The 19519-nt window shown below is 37.7% G+C and overlaps 2 protein-coding genes across 2 annotated transcripts; one reads left to right on the top strand and one right to left on the bottom strand.

Moving 5' to 3' along the window:
• Positions 1-10667: 10667 nt before the first annotated feature.
• LOC110944596 (protein ACCELERATED CELL DEATH 6) lies at positions 10668-15240 on the top strand. The gene is made up of 6 exons (XM_035974099.1): positions 10668-11331; positions 12386-12511; positions 12631-12837; positions 13013-13539; positions 13631-14210; positions 15182-15240. Exons 1-6 carry the CDS (start codon positions 10716-10718, stop codon positions 15238-15240), a joined length of 2115 nt encoding a protein of 704 aa, XP_035829992.1. The 5' UTR covers positions 10668-10715.
• Positions 15241-16596: 1356 nt separating this feature from the next.
• LOC110865147 (chlorophyll a-b binding protein, chloroplastic) lies at positions 16597-18548 on the bottom strand. The gene is made up of 5 exons (XM_022114362.2): positions 18389-18548; positions 18009-18194; positions 17865-17902; positions 16885-17399; positions 16597-16792 (listed from the first exon to the last, which is right to left on the bottom strand). Exons 1-5 carry the CDS (start codon positions 18445-18447, stop codon positions 16778-16780), a joined length of 813 nt encoding a protein of 270 aa, XP_021970054.1. The 5' UTR covers positions 18448-18548; the 3' UTR covers positions 16597-16777.
• Between the last annotated feature and the right edge of the window lie 971 nt (positions 18549-19519).

The raw sequence follows: 19519 nt of genomic DNA, 5'->3' as shown, positions 1-19519 counted from the left end.
AACCATATCAAATTTTTACCTATATATTGTCATTGGTCTAATGTAAACCTTTGCATCCATCTTACAGGGTATTGACCTCAAATATTGACCTCATTTTTTCTTGCAATCACTTCTGTGACAACCCGAATTTCCAAGATTAGTCTTGAAGTTTTGATTCCTTGATTTCCTCTTTCACTTTTGCTATGATTAGTTATTAAACGTAAACGTGTCGGTATTCCATGTACTTGGGCCAACTATATATTGTGCACACCCTAAAATCTGGGCTGGTTACCATATTATTTACGATTCGGGCCGCGCATATAGTCCCCGACTCAATTATACCTCTATTTGCTTACGCTTTGATCCACAACCTATTTAGAGCCCAATTCAATCCCCTTGATTTATATATCTCGACACTAGTTGATTGGACATGAGCCCACTATCGGTCAAAAAAAAAAAAAAACAATGCAATCCTGCATGTAATATGGCAGCTCAAAGTAATGGGCTTGAGCCCATTATCGGCCAAAACTATGAACCGCCCTATACATGCATATATATGTATACATAATATGTACTGGATGGAAAAAAAAACTCTAAACCAAAGAATCAAACCCTACCCTCTATCTCAAATCTGCGATCGGCAGTAGACCCCCCCTGTTCGAGACATCATTCTACAGAATCTTGTGTGCGGTTAGTAAATCTATGATTACGTTAATCCCTACTTGATGGTTTCTTTATGTGATTTTGATTAGCAAAAAGTATTATGATATGTGATCATGTATCAATCTGTATAGACTAAAGCATAATCTTAGAAATTGTTCATGAATGTTATCGGATCTGATATATATATTGACAATTAGTAATTGACTTTGATATAACAGTAGCTTATCGGTCCAATCGGGTTACCTTAAGTGTTCAGCCCATATCTCAATCTATTAATTAATTAGAATGCATGTGAAAGATCAAGAGAGGTCCAATTAAAGAAGTTGTATGCAAATTTGCGGTCCAATCAGTAGCCTATTAATTGATTGAGATTCCATTGAGAATTGAATTTAAAAAAAAAAAAAAACAAACATGTCTGACATTTACATGTGAAATCGAAATTGGTATGATGATTAGTTATAATGGTGACTCACGTGCTGCTTAGTTTATGAAAGATTGTGTGATGATTTTTTTTTATGTTGATATTATTTGGTTAAATTGGGGAACTATTATTTACAGTGGGCCGATGATATATGTAAACAGATAAGTTGGGTTGTAATACATAAATTTTTAATTAACTCATGTAATTGGAGATTGGGCCGATTAGTTAGAATAGGTAGCAAATGTAATTATTGGGATTAACACGTTTAATTGGGCAAAACATGTATCAGGCTGACTCAATTGGGCTGGACTCGTATGGGTCGCACAAGTCATGGCCCACTTATGTATTATGTTGGACTTTAACTGTGGGCCGCGTATTATTCGTTTGCATAAGGGGAATTGGGTCGCGGGTTGAGTAGCAGGTGCACTTGTACCACGAGTCGCACCAAACTTAGGCGGGTTGTTTGGTTTGGTAATTCGCCAACTTGAGTATAAAGAAGTTAAGTGTGACGTGTATTTGATTTAGAACCATTGCATGCTAGGTAATTGCCTAAAAATACTAAGCTAATGCGTTACTTGATCATGACTTGATGACTTGAACTTTATGTATGCTACTTGTGCAATGATGGTGTAACGTGTGAACGAGTAATGCATAGGTTATTTTTGTGTAAAATATGTGGTTTATGTGCAAGTGAGGTTGATTGTGGTTGGTACTCTTTATAGGACGTGTTTGATCAACTGTTAAACAAGTAGACTATCTGCCGAGCAAACCAAGGTGAGTTCACACAGCCAAGGCATGGGTTCCCAGGGTGGGAATGGGTTGGATTATTTATTTGTGATTACCTAGCACATGGAACTTAATTATATGAACCTCGGGTGAGGAAGGGTTATTGATAAGATACAACTAGACTAATGGTACTAAATTGAACTGATCTTCGCACACACGCCAGGGTTGGCCGCGATATTATGACTAATCTTCGCACACATGCCTAGGAAGGCCGCGAACTATACTCTAAACTTCGCATACATGCCGGGTGGCCGCGATACAAACATACCTAGTCTAGAATACTTGGGGAAAACCTCCCCTAGTCATCGCACACATGCCTGGAGGGCCGCGATACGAACCATTACGATACATGACTTAATGAACGAACATAAGGCTTACTTTACTATTACTATTACTGAACTGTTTACTGTGAACTCGCTCAACTAGTTGTTGACTCTCTGCTGCATGCCTTGCAGGACCTTAGGTACTTATGGAGCTTGCACAGGAAGGAGCAGGTCGTTGTGGGACATGGATCGTGGATGCCATGTTAAAACATTTAAACATTCGAACTTATGTTATACATTGGGTTTTCATACCTATGCTTCCGCTACACTTTGAAACTATAATTATGTTTTGAACACCTATCGTATTGAATGTTTGGTTTGCATTTACTTTTACTTGATATTAATTACATGTTCAATATGATTTGTGGCTTGATCCTGGTCATGTCACGCCTCCAAGCGGTGGTACTCCGCGGGTGGATTTTTGGGGGTGTGACAGATTGGTATCAGAGCCATTAGTTATAGTGAACTTGGTTTTAATAAGGGAAAAAGTTTTTATTAAAATCAGACTATAACCTGTACAGTGCTCAACGATTCACAACGACGCTTCGCTCCACGTGCAAGGCTCAACACTTTAGGTGGTAAGATTTATGTTTATATTGCCTACTTGCTAGATTACTTTTGCTTGGTGTGCTGTTTATGGTGTGCTTAGTTAACGTAGTAGCATGTTACCCTTATTAGCCCTAGTGTGCTCGCTTTGACACTCAACTGTTTACTTGCAATTTGACAAGTGGTGGTCAAATTCCTTTCTGTTCCCTCGTCACCCTACTGCGACAACTCTTTATGCGTCCTACTTATTCATGTGACTTATCTCGTCATGACGTCGCCATCTGACCCTCCGTACATTCAGTTTGCACGCCATCAATCATGAATACCAGACCTGGCCCAAACGAAGCAGTCATAGTTACACACGTTCGTTGTTTTGCAACTCGAACCCTACCAACCAAATTTTGTTTTGAACAAGTGATGTACTTCCGTGACCGTGATGCAACGAACTTCCCTTTTGTGCCGTGCCTCCATGCACCACTACTGGAATTACTTCTAGACAACGGATTACTTGGTTGAATCCTTCGGTTATTGTTGAACCCCTGTTTTCACTCGATTCTTCGTATGAACCTCACTAACTTCCTGTTTCTTCGATCGGCAACTGATATATTGAAACGCTAACAACCAGGATACCTCTTGTTCGAGTTCGTTGGATCTCCCGTCATGGCCCAGAGTTTACCTTGGAACGAGAAGATCAAATGAAACACAAATATCCCCAGTTGTTCGAGAATAATGAAACCACTACTGAGGCTGAAGCTACTACGGAATTTCGGGACGAAATTCCAAACCAACGGGGGGATGATGTGACACCCCAGGAAAACCAGGAAACCGCGCAACCTATCTAGCTTCCTCAGTAACTACGTGCTAAATTTCGGGACGAAATTTCTTTCAAGTTGGGGATGATGTGACAACCCGAATTTCCAAGATTAGTCTTGAAGTTTTGATTCCTTGATTTCCTCTTTCACTTTTGCTATGATTAGTTATTAAACGTAAACGTGTCGGTATTCCATGTACTTGGGCCAACTATATATTGTGCACACCCTAAAATCTGGGCTGGTTACCATATTATTTACGATTCGGGCCGCGCATATAGTCCCCGACTCAATTATACCTCTATTTGCTTACGCTTTGATCCGCAACCTATTTAGAGCCCAATTCAATCCCCTTGATTTATATATCTCGACACTAGTTGATTGGACATGAGCCCACTATCGGTCAAAAAAAAAAAACAATGCAATCCTGCATGTAATATGGCAGCTCAAAGTAATGGGCTTGAGCCCATTATCGGCCAAAACTATGAACCGCCCTATACATGCATATATATGTATACATAATATGTACTGGATGGAAAAAAAAAACTCTAAACCAAAGAATCAAACCCTACCCTCTATCTCAAATCTGCGATCGGCAGTAGACCCCCCCTGTTCGAGACATCATTCTACAGAATCTTGTGTGCGGTTAGTAAATCTATGATTACGTTAATCCCTACTTGATGGTTTCTTTATGTGATTTTGATTAGCAAAAAGTATTATGATATGTGATCATGTATCAATCTGTATAGACTAAAGCATAATCTTAGAAATTGTTCATGAATGTTATCGGATCTGATATATATATTGACAATTAGTAATTGACTTTGATATAACAGTAGCTTATCGGTCCAATCGGGTTACCTTAAGTGTTCAGCCCATATCTCAATCTATTAATTAATTAGAATGCATGTGAAAGATCAAGAGAGGTCCAATTAAAGAAGTTGTATGCAAATTTGCGGTCCAATCAGTAGCCTATTAATTGATTGAGATTCCATTGAGAATTGAATTTAAAAAAAAAAAAAACAAACATGTCTGACATTTACATGTGAAATCGAAATTGGTATGATGATTAGTTATAATGGTGACTCACGTGCTGCTTAGTTTATGAAAGATTGTGTGATGATTTTTTTTTATGTTGATATTATTTGGTTAAATTGGGGAACTATTATTTACAGTGGGCCGATGATATATGTAAACAGATAAGTTGGGTTGTAATACATAAATTTTTAATTAACTCATGTAATTGGAGATTGGGCCGATTAGTTAGAATAGGTAGCAAATGTAATTATTGGGATTAACACGTTTAATTGGGCAAAACATGTATCAGGCTGACTCAATTGGGCTGGACTCGTATGGGTCGCACAAGTCATGGCCCACTTATGTATTATGTTGGACTTTAACTGTGGGCCGCGTATTATTCGTTTGCATAAGGGGAATTGGGTCGCGGGTTGAGTAGCAGGTGCACTTGTACCACGAGTCGCACCAAACTTAGGCGGGTTGTTTGGTTTGGTAATTCGCCAACTTGAGTATAAAGAAGTTAAGTGTGACGTGTATTTGATTTAGAACCATTGCATGCTAGGTAATTGCCTAAAAATACTAAGCTAATGCGTTACTTGATCATGACTTGATGACTTGAACTTTATGTATGCTACTTGTGCAATGATGGTGTAACGTGTGAACGAGTAATGCATAGGTTATTTTTGTGTAAAATATGTGGTTTATGTGCAAGTGAGGTTGATTGTGGTTGGTACTCTTTATAGGACGTGTTTGATCAACTGTTAAACAAGTAGACTATCTGCCGAGCAAACCAAGGTGAGTTCACACAGCCAAGGCATGGGTTCCCAGGGTGGGAATGGGTTGGATTATTTATTTGTGATTACCTAGCACATGGAACTTAATTATATGAACCTCGGGTGAGGAAGGGTTATTGATAAGATACAACTAGACTAATGGTACTAAATTGAACTGATCTTCGCACACACGCCAGGGTTGGCCGCGATATTATGACTAATCTTCGCACACATGCCTAGGAAGGCCGCGAACTATACTCTAAACTTCGCATACATGCCGGGTGGCCGCGATACAAACATACCTAGTCTAGAATACTTGGGGAAAACCTCCCCTAGTCATCGCACACATGCCTGGAGGGCCGCGATACGAACCATTACGATACATGACTTAATGAACGAACATAAGGCTTACTTTACTATTACTATTACTGAACTGTTTACTGTGAACTCGCTCAACTAGTTGTTGACTCTCTGCTGCATGCCTTGCAGGACCTTAGGTAATTATGGAGCTTGCACAGGAAGGAGCAGGTCGTTGTGGGACATGGATCGTGGATGCCATGTTAAAACATTTAAACATTCGAACTTATGTTATACATTGGGTTTTCATACCTATGCTTCCGCTACACTTTGAAACTATAATTATGTTTTGAACACCTATCGTATTGAATGTTTGGTTTGCATTTACTTTTACTTGATATTAATTACATGTTCAATATGATTTGTGGCTTGATCCTGGTCATGTCACGCCTCCAAGCGGTGGTACTCCGCGGGTGGATTTTTGGGGGTGTGACAGATTGGTATCAGAGCCATTAGTTATAGTGAACTTGGTTTTAATAAGGGAAAAAGTTTTTATTAAAATCAGACTATAACCTGTACAGTGCTCAACGATTCACAACGACGCTTCGCTCCACGTGCAAGGCTCAACACTTTAGGTGGTAAGATTTATGTTTATATTGCCTACTTGCTAGATTACTTTTGCTTGGTGTGCTGTTTATGGTGTGCTAAGTTAACGTAGTAGCATGTTACCCTTATTAGCCCTAGTGTGCTCGCTTTGACACTCAACTGTTTACTTGCAATTTGACAAGTGGTGGTCAAATTCCTTTCTGTTCCCTCGTCACCCTACTGCGACAACTCTTTATGCGTCCTACTTATTCATGTGACTTATCTCGTCATGACGTCGCCATCTGACCCTCCGTACATTCAGTTTGCACGCCATCAATCATGAATACCAGACCTGGCCCAAACGAAGCAGTCATAGTTACACACGTTCGTTGTTTTGCAACTCGAACCCTACCAACCAAATTTTGTTTTGAACAAGTGATGTACTTCCGTGACCGTGATGCAACGAACTTCCCTTTTGTGCCGTGCCTCCATGCACCACTACTGGAATTACTTCTAGACAACGGATTACTTGGTTGAATCCTTCGGTTATTGTTGAACCCCTGTTTTCACTCGATTCTTCGTATGAACCTCACTAACTTCCTGTTTCTTCGATCGGCAACTGATATATTGAAACGCTAACAACCAGGATACCTCTTGTTCGAGTTCGTTGGATCTCCCGTCATGGCCCAGAGTTTACCTTGGAACGAGAAGATCAAATGAAACACAAATATCCCCAGTTGTTCGAGAATAATGAAACCACTACTGAGGCTGAAGCTACTACGGAATTTCAGGACGAAATTCCAAACCAACGGGGGGATGATGTGACACCCCAAGAAAACCAGGAAACCGCGCAACCTATCTAGCTTCCTCAGTAACTACGTGCTAAATTTCGGGACGAAATTTCTTTCAAGTTGGGGATGATATGACAACCCGAATTTCCAAGATTAGTCTTGAAGTTTTGATTCCTTGATTTCCTCTTTCACTTTTGCTATGATTAGTTATTAAACGTAAACGTGTCGGTATTCCATGTACTTGGGCCAACTATATATTGTGCACACCCTAAAATCTGGGCTGGTTACCATATTATTTACGATTCGGGCCGCGCATATAGTCCCCGACTCAATTATACCTCTATTTGCTTACGCTTTGATCCGCAACCTATTTAGAGCCCAATTCAATCCCCTTGATTTATATATCTCGACACTAGTTGATTGGACATGAGCCCACTATCGGTCAAAAAAAAAAAAAAAAAACAATGCAATCCTGCATGTAATATGGCAGCTCAAAGTAATGGGCTTGAGCCCATTATCGGCCAAAACTATGAACCGCCCTATACATGCATATATATGTATACATAATATGTACTGGATGGAAAAAAAAACTCTAAACCAAAGAATCAAACCCTACCCTCTATCTCAAATCTGCGATCGGCAGTAGACCCCCCCTGTTCGAGACATCATTCTACAGAATCTTGTGTGCGGTTAGTAAATCTATGATTACGTTAATCCCTACTTGATGGTTTCTTTATGTGATTTTGATTAGCAAAAAGTATTATGATATGTGATCATGTATCAATCTGTATAGACTAAAGCATAATCTTAGAAATTGTTCATGAATGTTATCGGATCTGATATATATATTGACAATTAGTAATTGACTTTGATATAACAGTAGCTTATCGGTCCAATCGGGTTACCTTAAGTGTTCAGCCCATATCTCAATCTATTAATTAATTAGAATGCATGTGAAAGATCAAGAGAGGTCCAATTAAAGAAGTTGTATGCAAATTTGCGGTCCAATCAGTAGCCTATTAATTGATTGAGATTCCATTGAGAATTGAATTTAAAAAAAAAAAAAAAAACAAACATGTCTGACATTTACATGTGAAATCGAAATTGGTATGATGATTAGTTATAATGGTGACTCACGTGCTGCTTAGTTTATGAAAGATTGTGTGATGATTTTTTTTATGTTGATATTATTTGGTTAAATTGGGGAACTATTATTTACAGTGGGCCGATGATATATGTAAACAGATAAGTTGGGTTGTAATACATAAATTTTTAATTAACTCATGTAATTGGAGATTGGGCCGATTAGTTAGAATATGTAGCAAATGTAATTATTGGGTTTAACACGTTTAATTGGGCAAAACATGTATCAGGCTGACTCAATTGGGCTGGACTCGTATGGGTCGCACAAGTCATGGCCCACTTATGTATTATGTTGGACTTTAACTGTGGGCCGCGTATTATTCGTTTGCATAAGGGGAATTGGGTCGCGGGTTGAGTAGCAGGTGCACTTGTACCACGAGTCGCACCAAACTTAGGCGGGTTGTTTGGTTTGGTAATTCGCCAACTTGAGTATAAAGAAGTTAAGTGTGACGTGTATTTGATTTAGAACCATTGCATGCTAGGTAATTGCCTAAAAATACTAAGCTAATGCGTTACTTGATCATGACTTGATGACTTGAACTTTATGTATGCTACTTGTGCAATGATGGTGTAACGTGTGAACGAGTAATGCATAGGTTATTTTTGTGTAAAATATGTGGTTTATGTGCAAGTGAGGTTGAGTGTGGTTGGTACTCTTTATAGGACGTGTTTGATCAACTGTTAAACAAGTAGACTATCTGCCGAGCAAACCAAGGTGAGTTCACACAGCCAAGGCATGGGTTCCCAGGGTGGGAATGGGTTGGATTATTTATTTGTGATTACCTAGCACATGGAACTTAATTATATGAACCTCGGGTGAGGAAGGGTTATTGATAAGATACAACTAGACTAATGGTACTAAATTGAACTGATCTTCGCACACACGCCAGGGTTGGCCGCGATATTATGACTAATCTTCGCACACATGCCTAGGAAGGCCGCGAACTATACTCTAAACTTCGCATACATGCCGGGTGGCCGCGATACAAACATACCTAGTCTAGAATACTTGGGGAAAACCTCCCCTAGTCATCGCACACATGCCTGGAGGGCCGCGATACGAACCATTACGATACATGACTTAATGAACGAACATAAGGCTTACTTTACTATTACTATTACTGAACTGTTTACTGTGAACTCGCTCAACTAGTTGTTGACTCTCTGCTGCATGCCTTGCAGGACCTTAGGTACTTATGGAGCTTGCACAGGAAGGAGCAGGTCGTTGTGGGACATGGATCGTGGATGCCATGTTAAAACATTTAAACATTCGAACTTATGTTATACATTGGGTTTTCATACCTATGCTTCCGCTACACTTTGAAACTATAATTATGTTTTGAACACCTATCGTATTGAATGTTTGGTTTGCATTTACTTTTACTTGATATTAATTACATGTTCAATATGATTTGTGGCTTGATCCTGGTCATGTCACGCCTCCAAGCGGTGGTACTCCGCGGGTGGATTTTTGGGGGTGTGACAACTTCTCTGTAAATAATATGGTAACTTTTGTATGGATAATATTGAAAATAGACGATTTGACCTTAGAAGTCAAACTGACTTTTTTCTTTATTCTAGAATTGTATAAGCAGTTAACTAGTTTCATAAATTATGATTCTGCTGGCCATTAATATTTCACTTTGCATTGGTTTTATTAGATCGAAAGGTTGAACGTGATTATCCAAGATAGAGTGAAAGAAAAAGAAGAAGAAAAAGAAAAAGAAAGGTTGAATGATATTATTGCGGGATTGGTGGTGGAAAAAGAGAAATATAAGGCAGAGAAAGAGGCTATGAATGAAAGAATGGCAAACATTGAAACAATGCTAAAGGCTAGGTTTCAAAACGTATAATCATCGACATAGGTTTCAAACGTTTAAACACTTTGTTTTGAATATGTATTTTGTTATGGTAACTTTGGTATTTGATGTTTCAAGTGAAATGTTTTATATAATGTGAAAGTTTGATAATATGTAAATTTTAAAATTGACATTATATACAGGTTAAAATAGAAAATGGCTGAAATGAATTAATAAAAAATAAATAAAAGTTGCGACCGCTATGGCGGTCACAATTTTTCGAAAGGCAAGTGGTCGCAAAACGGTCGCAGTTTGTAAAAGGCATGCGGTCGGAATATGGTCGCATCAAGACCGTCGCAACCGAAGTCCCAGAAAACCAGGAACAGTCGCAATATTTGTGACCATTATTAAAGTCGCAAAAACCAGGTCGCAAACGATGGTAGCAGTCGCAACTTAGTCGGAATAGAGCAATTGCGACGGGTGTTTTTCCAATCACAGTTCCGGTCGGAAAACGGTCGCAACAGGGCAATTGCGACTGGTTTGCGACCAAAATTGCGGTCGGAAAAACCTAGTTTTCTAGTAGTGTGTAGGGTGCTCTCAACTTCTTAATTGTTTACCTACTGATAATTCAGTGGCCACTAGTGTTCTTACCACAATTTGCATACTATATATGTTCCATCATTACTTCGTTTATATGCTACATTTCTCTCTCTCTCTCTCTCTCTCTCTCTAAAATAACACAACTATCCGTGTCTGCCTCTAGCCTCACCCGTGCGTGCCAACATGGACACTGGACGTAACGATCACCTCATGAAGCTTGAAGTTTTTAAAGCTGCCAAAAAGGGGTGTCTTGAGGATTTTGAGGCCAAGTTAGCCCAACTGAACTCACAAGAACCCATCCATTTATTACGCACAAGCCACCGGAAAGACACACTTCTTCACATAGTAGTGGTCTTTGGACATGACCAACTTGCTAATTTTCTAGTTGGTAAATCTCCGGATCTTATAACCTGCAAAAACTTCATTGGCGACACACCACTTCATGTTGCAGCCAGAGCGAGAGCGAGGAAGCTTAGTGTTCTTGAATCTTTATTGACCATGAAAGATCCTCCCATTGATTATCTACTAGCTGAAAACAACGATGGGAATACTCCTTTGCACGAAGCTGTCATTCATAAAAGAGATAGAGCTGTTGAGATTTTATTAGGGAAAATACAAGACTACAGCAACGCTGTGTCGAAAGTTAATAAGAAAGGGAAGTCGCCATTGTACCTTGCTGTTGAAGCGAAGAATGCTAAGATTGTGCACTATATTTTGAACCGTTCTTGTGGTACTAGCCAAAATGGAACCAGTAAGCATGTTAATGCAAACGTATCTGTTCCGCATGCTGCAATAATCGGTATATACTTATGCACACTCTTTAAATAATTTATATATATATATATATATATATATATATATATATATATATAGGGGATGGTTCAAATGAAAACCACTTTTATTGTGAAAACTCGAAAACTAACTAAAAAAGCCTAAAAAAACCTAAAAAACATACAAAATTTTTTTTTTTTTTTTACAATTTTTTTAGAAAAATCGCTACTTTTTATATATGGAAAAAAAATTTCAAAAAAAAAAAAAAAAAAAAATTTTTTGGTTGTACTGCACATGTGCACTAATACGGAAAGCCTAAACCACTTAACCCACCCCCACCGACACCCCCCAAAAACCTAAACCCCCCACCCCCCCCCCCCCCCGAAAAAAAAAACCTAAATTCACCCTCCCACCAAAAGCCTAACCCCCCCCCCCCCACCCTCCCGAAAACCTAAAACTAAACCCTAAACATAAACCCGAAAAAACCTAACCCCCCCCCCCACCCCCACCCCCCAAAAACCTAAACCCCCCTCCCCCCACACCCAAAAACCTAATCCTAATCCTAAACCTCCAAAAAAACTAACCCTAAAAGCTAAACTAGATTCAAAAAACTAATTTTAAGCATGTAATGCACATTGTAGTACATGTTATATTGCACATGTGCACTACTATAATAATAGTATTGAAAACAAGACGACACCATAAATCTTTTTTTATGTCATAAAAAATATGCTCGAATATACTTGAATGAAAGATAAGAAAATTTGTGATCTTATGGTGTCATTTTTGTTTTAAAATGATAACGTATGGAGAAATGGGAAATGTTTGAAAAGTTATATATTTTTTGTTCCAATTTTACCCCTCCTTCATTAAAAGTCTCCCCCCCCCCTCCTTTTTAGTGGGTTTTAGTTAGTTTTCTAGTTTTCACAATAACTAGTGGTTTTCATTTGAACCTTCCCCTATATATATATATATATATATATATATATATATATATATATATATATCATGTAGTTTAAAGAACACGCAATATGATTAAGTAAAGCTATTAATTAAGAGGTTGCATCGCTGTTGAACGACAGGGAATTCAAAGAGGATCGCCAACCCTTCCAGTATTAGTATTGCTACTACTAGTCAGACTCGAGTCGATGAAGACGTTGAACCAAAAAAATGTGTCCTACATGTGGCAATCACTAGGAAAGATACAGGTAAGGTATTATGTTACATATGTGTTGTTATGTTCCCACATGTTAGGGTCCTAAGATTTTTTTTTTTTTTAAATGGCTCCGATTTTGGAATCCGGCTTTAGGCCCCCAAAAAGGTTGAGCCGACCCCGGTTTGAATAACATACGTTTGCAAGCTAACTGGATTGTGAAAACAGAAGGGAAATGCGCCATTGTTGAAATAGAGAATGTTCAGAATTCGAAGAATATCTTGAACGTTTTGGATTGTTGTACGAGCCAGATTGGAGTAGCTGAACATGTTGAAACCACAAAATCTGTGCTGCATGCCGCAGTTGCCGGAAAAGATATAGGTAGTGCCGGAACTTTCCTTGATGTTTTTCATGTATATCATATAGTTTACTTTTATAGTTTTGTGTAATCTGCAGACACTCTTGCAAACTCTTTGATATTTTAAATAAAATAAGTTTTTTGATTATCCAAAATAACTTTTCATTGTAAATAATACTTGCATGATTTCACCGGCAGGGATTTTGAGGATGGTAGCAGAAAAGGAGGTTCAGGCGTTACCCGATAATACCGATCACCTGCTACACTTGGCGGCATCACTAGGCTTTCTGGACGGCGTGAAGTACTTGCTTGATCAAAAATTCGGTATGGATGTGTTAAGACATGATGAGGATGGCTTTTGTCCAATACATCTTGCATCTAAAAAAGGCCATCTTCAAGTGACCAAAGTGCTACTTGATCACTACCCGGATGCAAGAGAGTTTCTAAGCAAACAAAATCAAAACATTCTTCATGTTGCAGCTGAGAATGGAAAGGACAACATTGTCGAGTATATACTTAAGACTGAATGGGCAGAATTTCTCATCAATGAGAAAGATAAAGATGGGTACACACCTTTGCATTTGGCCACTAAAAATTGGCACCCAAAGATTGTAAGTGTGCTAACGTGGGACCCTAGAATTGATCTAAAGCAGGTCAATGAGGAAGGATTGACAGCACTTGAGTTGGCTGAAAAATACATGGAAGTAATGGCTCCATTTAAAAAGGTACATATATGTATGTGTCCATTAATTATTTAGTTATAGATATAACCATATATCATTATCTTATTCTTATCATCGTTATGGTTCTGTGTAGAGATTAACATGGATTGCGTTAAGGTCAGCTGGCACTCCAAGAACTCATATTAAAGACCGAGAAACTGTGAAGAGGTTAGAGGCTGCAAAATATGAACCATACAATATGGACTACTGCAAGAGTAGAGTTAACACGCTCTTGTTGGTGGCAGCACTGGTAGCCACCGTGACCTTTGCTGCTGGATTCACAATGCCAGGTGGCTATAACAGCTCAGATTCACAACATGCAGGCATGGTTACTATGCAGCATAAGACAAGATTCCGAATATTTGTTATTTGCGACAGTATAGCGGTGTATAGCTCAATCATCGTGACGGTAATGCTAATGTGGGCACAATTAGGTGATCTTAATCTAATGCTTAATGCTTTGAGGAAGGCACAGCGGTTGTTGGGGTTATCACTTGGGATGATGTCTTTAGCATTCTTGGCTGGCGTGAATCTTGTTGTGACCGAATCCCATTTGCTTTCTGTAGTACTTTTGGTAATGGGAATTGCATCACTTATCATCCTCGTAGCTCTCTTTGTCCCACTCTTTTTGCCCTATACATCCAAATTAATAATCTTTCGTTATATCTCCCAATGTTTTAAAAACCGGTTTTTAAATCAAACCGGATTAGGCTAAAAAATGGTTCAACCGGTTAAACCGGGTTGTACCGAGCGGTTCAACCGAGTTGACTAGCTACCTCAATAATTTTATAAATTACAACATCAACTCAAAAGTTAATAAAAATGTATGATTACATATTAAAAGATAATCCAAAAGTAAATTCATAATAAAAAATAATCGAAAAGATAATCGAAAATCATTCAATTTTCCAACAAGCTCTTTTAAATGAAAGTGTACGATATGTTTAAGCCATTTGAGTGTTAAATATATCAACTATTTTCGTTTCATACAATATTAAATAAGAATTTTTACTTACGAATAATCATAATATATGAAAAATTACGTTAGATAAGTAACATATGTAATAAAAATAAGTAACAACTCAAACTAAAATAACACTGGGCCCATACCGGTATTACGTTTCAAACCGGTATACCGGATTTTACCGCCGGTACAAACCTTATGCCGTTTCACTTATTTACCGGGGTGTTTCGTACCGGATTTACATCTGAAAACGGTAATACCGGTATAACCGGCCGGTATTTACCGGTTTTTAAAACATTGATATCTCCTACTACCCCTTTAAAGGGTTAATGCTGTTGAAAGTTTAAACTAAACTTAGGGGTCTAAGTGTCGTTAGTTTGAACTACGTTTTAGGTGTCAAAGTTATATAATGTAGTTAGTACGGTCTTAAATGTATTTAGGTAAATTAAGGTGTACGTGTTCTTTTCCAAACGACGTGTTGGTTTGGAGGCGTTGGTTCATTAAGTATATATAACACATATGTATCGATGTATGAACATATGCTAGCCTCTTAAGAGTTATGAAGAGTACAAAATGTATATGTTACTTTGTGGTGTGTGTATGTGTTGGGTCTACATAAATATTGTTATGAAATAAATGAAAAATGTGAATCATTGTTTTTTTCCATGAAATATTGAACAGATTGCATATTAAATGGGGATGAAATTGAAAGATTTCTATATTATGTCTTGAATGAATGAATGAATGAATGAATGAATACATGTGCCTTCCATTTATGTTTGTCATATGGTTCTTCTTGACTTTGGGTTGTTGATATGATGTACTCAAGACCAAATATGTTTTGTACAAGCATTATGTACAAAACTGGAGGCTAGTGCAATGGTTGAATCACATTCACAGTTTACTGTTATGAAAGTTCTGGGAGTAGAGATATGGTTAAGTCAGCAAGAAGACATTTCAACCATGTAATCGCACATGTGTATTAGCTAGTGATCTGTGATCTGCCTCAGTAGATGATAGAAAGAGTACAGTGTATTTCTTGGATTTCGAAAAAATGAAAGTGACGGGAACAAATACAAGAGTAAAGCCTTCTTGTATTGGCCTATTCCTTGAGATATCAGATATACCATATGTTCGCCACACGCCAAGTAAAATATAACCTAACAAATCTCCCAACCGTAAATTTGGTTATGAGGAAGAGTTAATTTGCCATCCTGGTGATAGAGCAACACATCTTGAACTTTTCACTATATAATTTGTCAACGTATTGGAACCATCAACTTTATCAAGTTCAAACAATCTTTAGGAGGGTCTCTATTCTTATACAATGATACCACACATCAACATATATGCATGTTTTTTTCTTTTATGAAACATAGAATTCCTGATACCTTCACTATGACAAAGAATGTAGTATCTTGAAGCCAAGACCGTCTTAAGGTTCATGGTGGATGACGACCGGAAAATATTATAAGAAAGATGGAAGTAAGACTAAGGGGGTGCTTGGTGTTGCGTTTTCAAAATATATTTTGCATTTTTAAAACTGCGTTTTGAAAAAGCATGTAGGTACATGCTTCTCCAAAACTGCGTTTTGGAGGCAGATAATCATTTTTTCATCCAAACACTTTTTAGACTATTTATGTTTTACAAACGCAATAATCAAATAATCACTTCAAAAATGTAATCCCAAACACCCTCTAACTAATAAACGTCAAAATAAATCAGTAGACTATGGATTAGTTAAGCTAGACTCGATGAAAAATGATTTGGGTGTGAAGACTATGGTGACGGATGATGCGTACAACTTATATGGTTAAAACTCATGGTGATAAGTGTGGACGATTGGATAACAATAGTAATTGAGACGAAGCTCCTAACTTGTGTAGTTTTATAAAGCATGTTATAAGGAGATACAAGTACCAGACAAACATAAGACGAGCTGACGTGGTAATTGTGGAATGCTTGATTGTATTTGGTGACTCATCAAGATTTGATCTTTATGACATGTTGAAGTATTATGATAAAATAATTGCTTATGCAAGGATGCAACACAATGGTGTTGTGGATCCATTTTTGTTATATGTAAAGTACTTTAATGACTTTCAAGCTTATATATATGCAGCATTTTGAGTTGAAATTAATGAAGAGGTATTTGTACATTGCATTAGCTTTTCTACAGTAGAGATAAGATAGGATTTCTAATAATACACAAACATGATCATTACTTGGCCCAAAACCCTTATAATCAATCCTCCTGCCAACAGTTTTTCATGCAGTTTAGCCCTTGAATGCCTGAAAAAATCAAACAAAAAAAGTTAGCAAATTTAAACTCATCTACACAATAACAGGAGCATAACCTATGAAATTTTAAAGATTCCACTTACAGCAAAAATGGTAGCGTGACCCGGGTCAGCAAGGTGAGCAAACAGGTTGTCAATGGGTCCGGTTCCAGTGTAAATGGCTTGGAACCATGCACCCATGACAGCCAACATGGCCAATCTTCCATTCTTGATCTCTTTTGTCCTCAATTCCTTGAGCTTTGCAGGTGAACCGGTTCCCCAGCCGAGTGGGTCAAACCATAGTCCACCTGGGTACCCAACATCTGTTCCGGTTAGCTTGTTGTTGGGGAAGATGGGGTCGGTGTTAACACACCCGGGTTTGATGATGTCAGCCCATCTTCTTCCTTCAGCCCAGCCAATGAAAATAAGCTCAATGATGAATAGTGTGGTTTTGTCGGTGAAGTATTCTTGTTCACCAGCAGTGTACCATGAAGGAGTGTTTAGGATTCCGATTTTGGTCAGGAATTCGGGGATGAAGATCCCGGCTGCACCTAACATAGCCCATCTGCAGTGTACTAGTTCTGCTTGAACGTTCCATCTCAAAGTCTCGGGATCAGATCCTACAACAAACCGATCATGTTAGGGAAACACTCATATATTATCTATGATCATTGATGGCAAACGAACCAAACCGCATGTGCAAACCCAAAACATTTGGGACATGTATTCGGGTTGGATTAGTTTAAAAATTTTCACAGATATGAGACATGCATGGTATTATGTGATACTCGCCCGAGTTCAAGAAAGTACAGAAACATACGTCCTAAACATACCCATAAACATTTTATTTTTATTTTTGTTTGTCCTTGGGTGGTAACAGGTAATCTACTAATCCACTAATTTTTCATTTTTATATTTCTAATTTCCTGGTTTATTAAAATTATGTAATATAATGGTAAAAAAATCTATTTAACAATCCCAACGGTAACTTTTAATATGGGAAACAGTTTTACAATCGAGTATGTAACCGGGATTGTCCCAAAATCATCCGATTGTCATCCCTAATGATTAATGATCATGCTTACCTAGACCAAGAGGATCAAACCCGAAGTCTCCCGGTAGGCTGCAAGTTATCGAAACAACACATTAGGATCACAAAAAACACAATTAAATATTTCGTGTATGTTCTCCTTATGTTAATTATATAATTCAAGTGATCAAATTCAAACCTGCCATCGAGCCATTCTGGTGGGGTGCTTCCAGGGAACCAAATGGGTCTATCGGGGTCAGCCGCAGCGCAAACGGTTCCAAATGATCGTGAACCGGATGGTGCACCCAACTTGCTAACTCTCAGTTTCTTCCCACCAAGAAAAGAAGCCTTTGTTGATCCAACAATAGATCCACTTTTCTGTGAACTGTAAAATAAAATCACCCAAAAGTTGATATAATCAGTTACTAGACAATCACTAGTTATATAGAAATAATATTTGTATATATCTTTATATTTGTTACTCTCCTTAATAATAGGAGTCTACTTTTGTATTTGTAATGTAATAATCATTCATTATAAATACATATTCCACCCATCAGTACTCTATATAATGCATACCTTGGGGAAGAAAAAGCAACAGCTGCAATGGCAGAAGAAGCACAAGCAGTTGAAGCCATTGTTTGTATGTAAATCTTTGTGTCTTCAAGATTTGGTAATGAAGAATGAGAGGGTTTGTGAGGAAGAGGTGGTTGGTGGTAATGTATGGCATATGGGCTTATCTAAAAGGATAGGAGTAGAAGACAGAACTCTGTGATTGGCTGTTTGAGTTGCCATGTGGGCCCATGCAGAATCTAATTTAGATGATGTGGCATCAAATATCTTAGACTTGTGGTTCATGTTGTAAGCTACTTGTGGCTTTGAAGGCTTTAAAATCTGAGGGTAGTGTTGACTTTTAACTAACAGGATGTTATCCAAACACAATAATCAAATAAATAGTTTTAAATTTTAATAAAGTAAACTGCCTAAATGGTCCCTGAGTTTTGATCACTTTTGCTACTTTATTTCAAAACTCAAACTTTTTTGAATCTGGATCATGTGGTTTCAGTTTTGTTGTCATTTTCATCCAAAAGCAAAATCTCTTCAGATTTTTCAGTTAATATTCAATTTTTTTTTGTCTTTTTCCTCTTTTTTAATGAAGGGCAAAATGGTCTTTTAATGTTTTATTATAACAAATTAAAAAAATCTGACCATTTTGCCCTTTATAAAAGGGTGGAAAACGACAAAAAGTTGGATATTAACCGAAAAGTTTGACCAGATTTTATTTTTGAATGAAAATAGCAATAAAATTGAAACCACATGAACTCAGATTCAAAAGGTTTGAGTTTTAGACTAAAGTGGCAGAAGTGAACAAACTTTAAGGACCATTTTGAGAGTTTACTCATTTTTAATAACTACTTTCCAAGCAACTCCCAAATTGAGAAAATAGTTACTATACCGGCCCAAAGAAACCATAGAAAGGAAGGGAGAACATATGGGCTTGATTGATTTAAAGCCCATTGGTCCATAGATTCACTTCCAAGCCTTTCGTTAAGAAAAATAGAAAATAGCTACAATTTTATAGGATTATGTTTTATGTTTGATCCTAATATTTTCATTTTAGGATCCAAGATAATCATGTTTCTAGTTAACTGATTAATAAAATTAACTGACGGTTTCTAGTTAATTCTTTTGAACATCGACAGTGTATAT

The sequence above is a fragment of the Helianthus annuus genome, chromosome 6, assembly GCF_002127325.2.
Source record: "Helianthus annuus cultivar XRQ/B chromosome 6, HanXRQr2.0-SUNRISE, whole genome shotgun sequence".
In the NCBI taxonomy this organism is placed as follows: domain Eukaryota; kingdom Viridiplantae; phylum Streptophyta; class Magnoliopsida; order Asterales; family Asteraceae; genus Helianthus; species Helianthus annuus.
The sequence above is the reverse complement of the archived record's forward strand: the minus strand, read 5'-3'. Positions and strand labels throughout refer to the sequence as shown.

Excerpts from the sequence above, each read along its gene's own strand:
- LOC110944596 (XM_035974099.1), top strand. The coding sequence starts at position 10,716 with ATGGACACTGGACGTAACGATCACCTCATGAAGCTTGAAGTTTTTAAA. Across the intron at positions 13,540-13,630 it reads TAATGGCTCCATTTAAAAAG|AGATTAACATGGATTGCGTT; the intron begins GTACATATATGT and ends GGTTCTGTGTAG. Across the intron at positions 14,211-15,181 it reads CTTTCGTTATATCTCCCAAT|ATTGCATATTAAATGGGGAT; the intron begins GTTTTAAAAACC and ends AATATTGAACAG.
- LOC110865147 (XM_022114362.2), bottom strand. The coding sequence starts at position 18,447 with ATGGCTTCAACTGCTTGTGCTTCTTCTGCCATTGCAGCTGTTGCTTTT. Across the intron at positions 18,195-18,388 it reads GTTGCTTTTTCTTCCCCAAG|TTCACAGAAAAGTGGATCTA; the intron begins GTATGCATTATA and ends TTTATTTTACAG. Across the intron at positions 17,903-18,008 it reads CCAGAATGGCTCGATGGCAG|CCTACCGGGAGACTTCGGGT; the intron begins GTTTGAATTTGA and ends GATAACTTGCAG.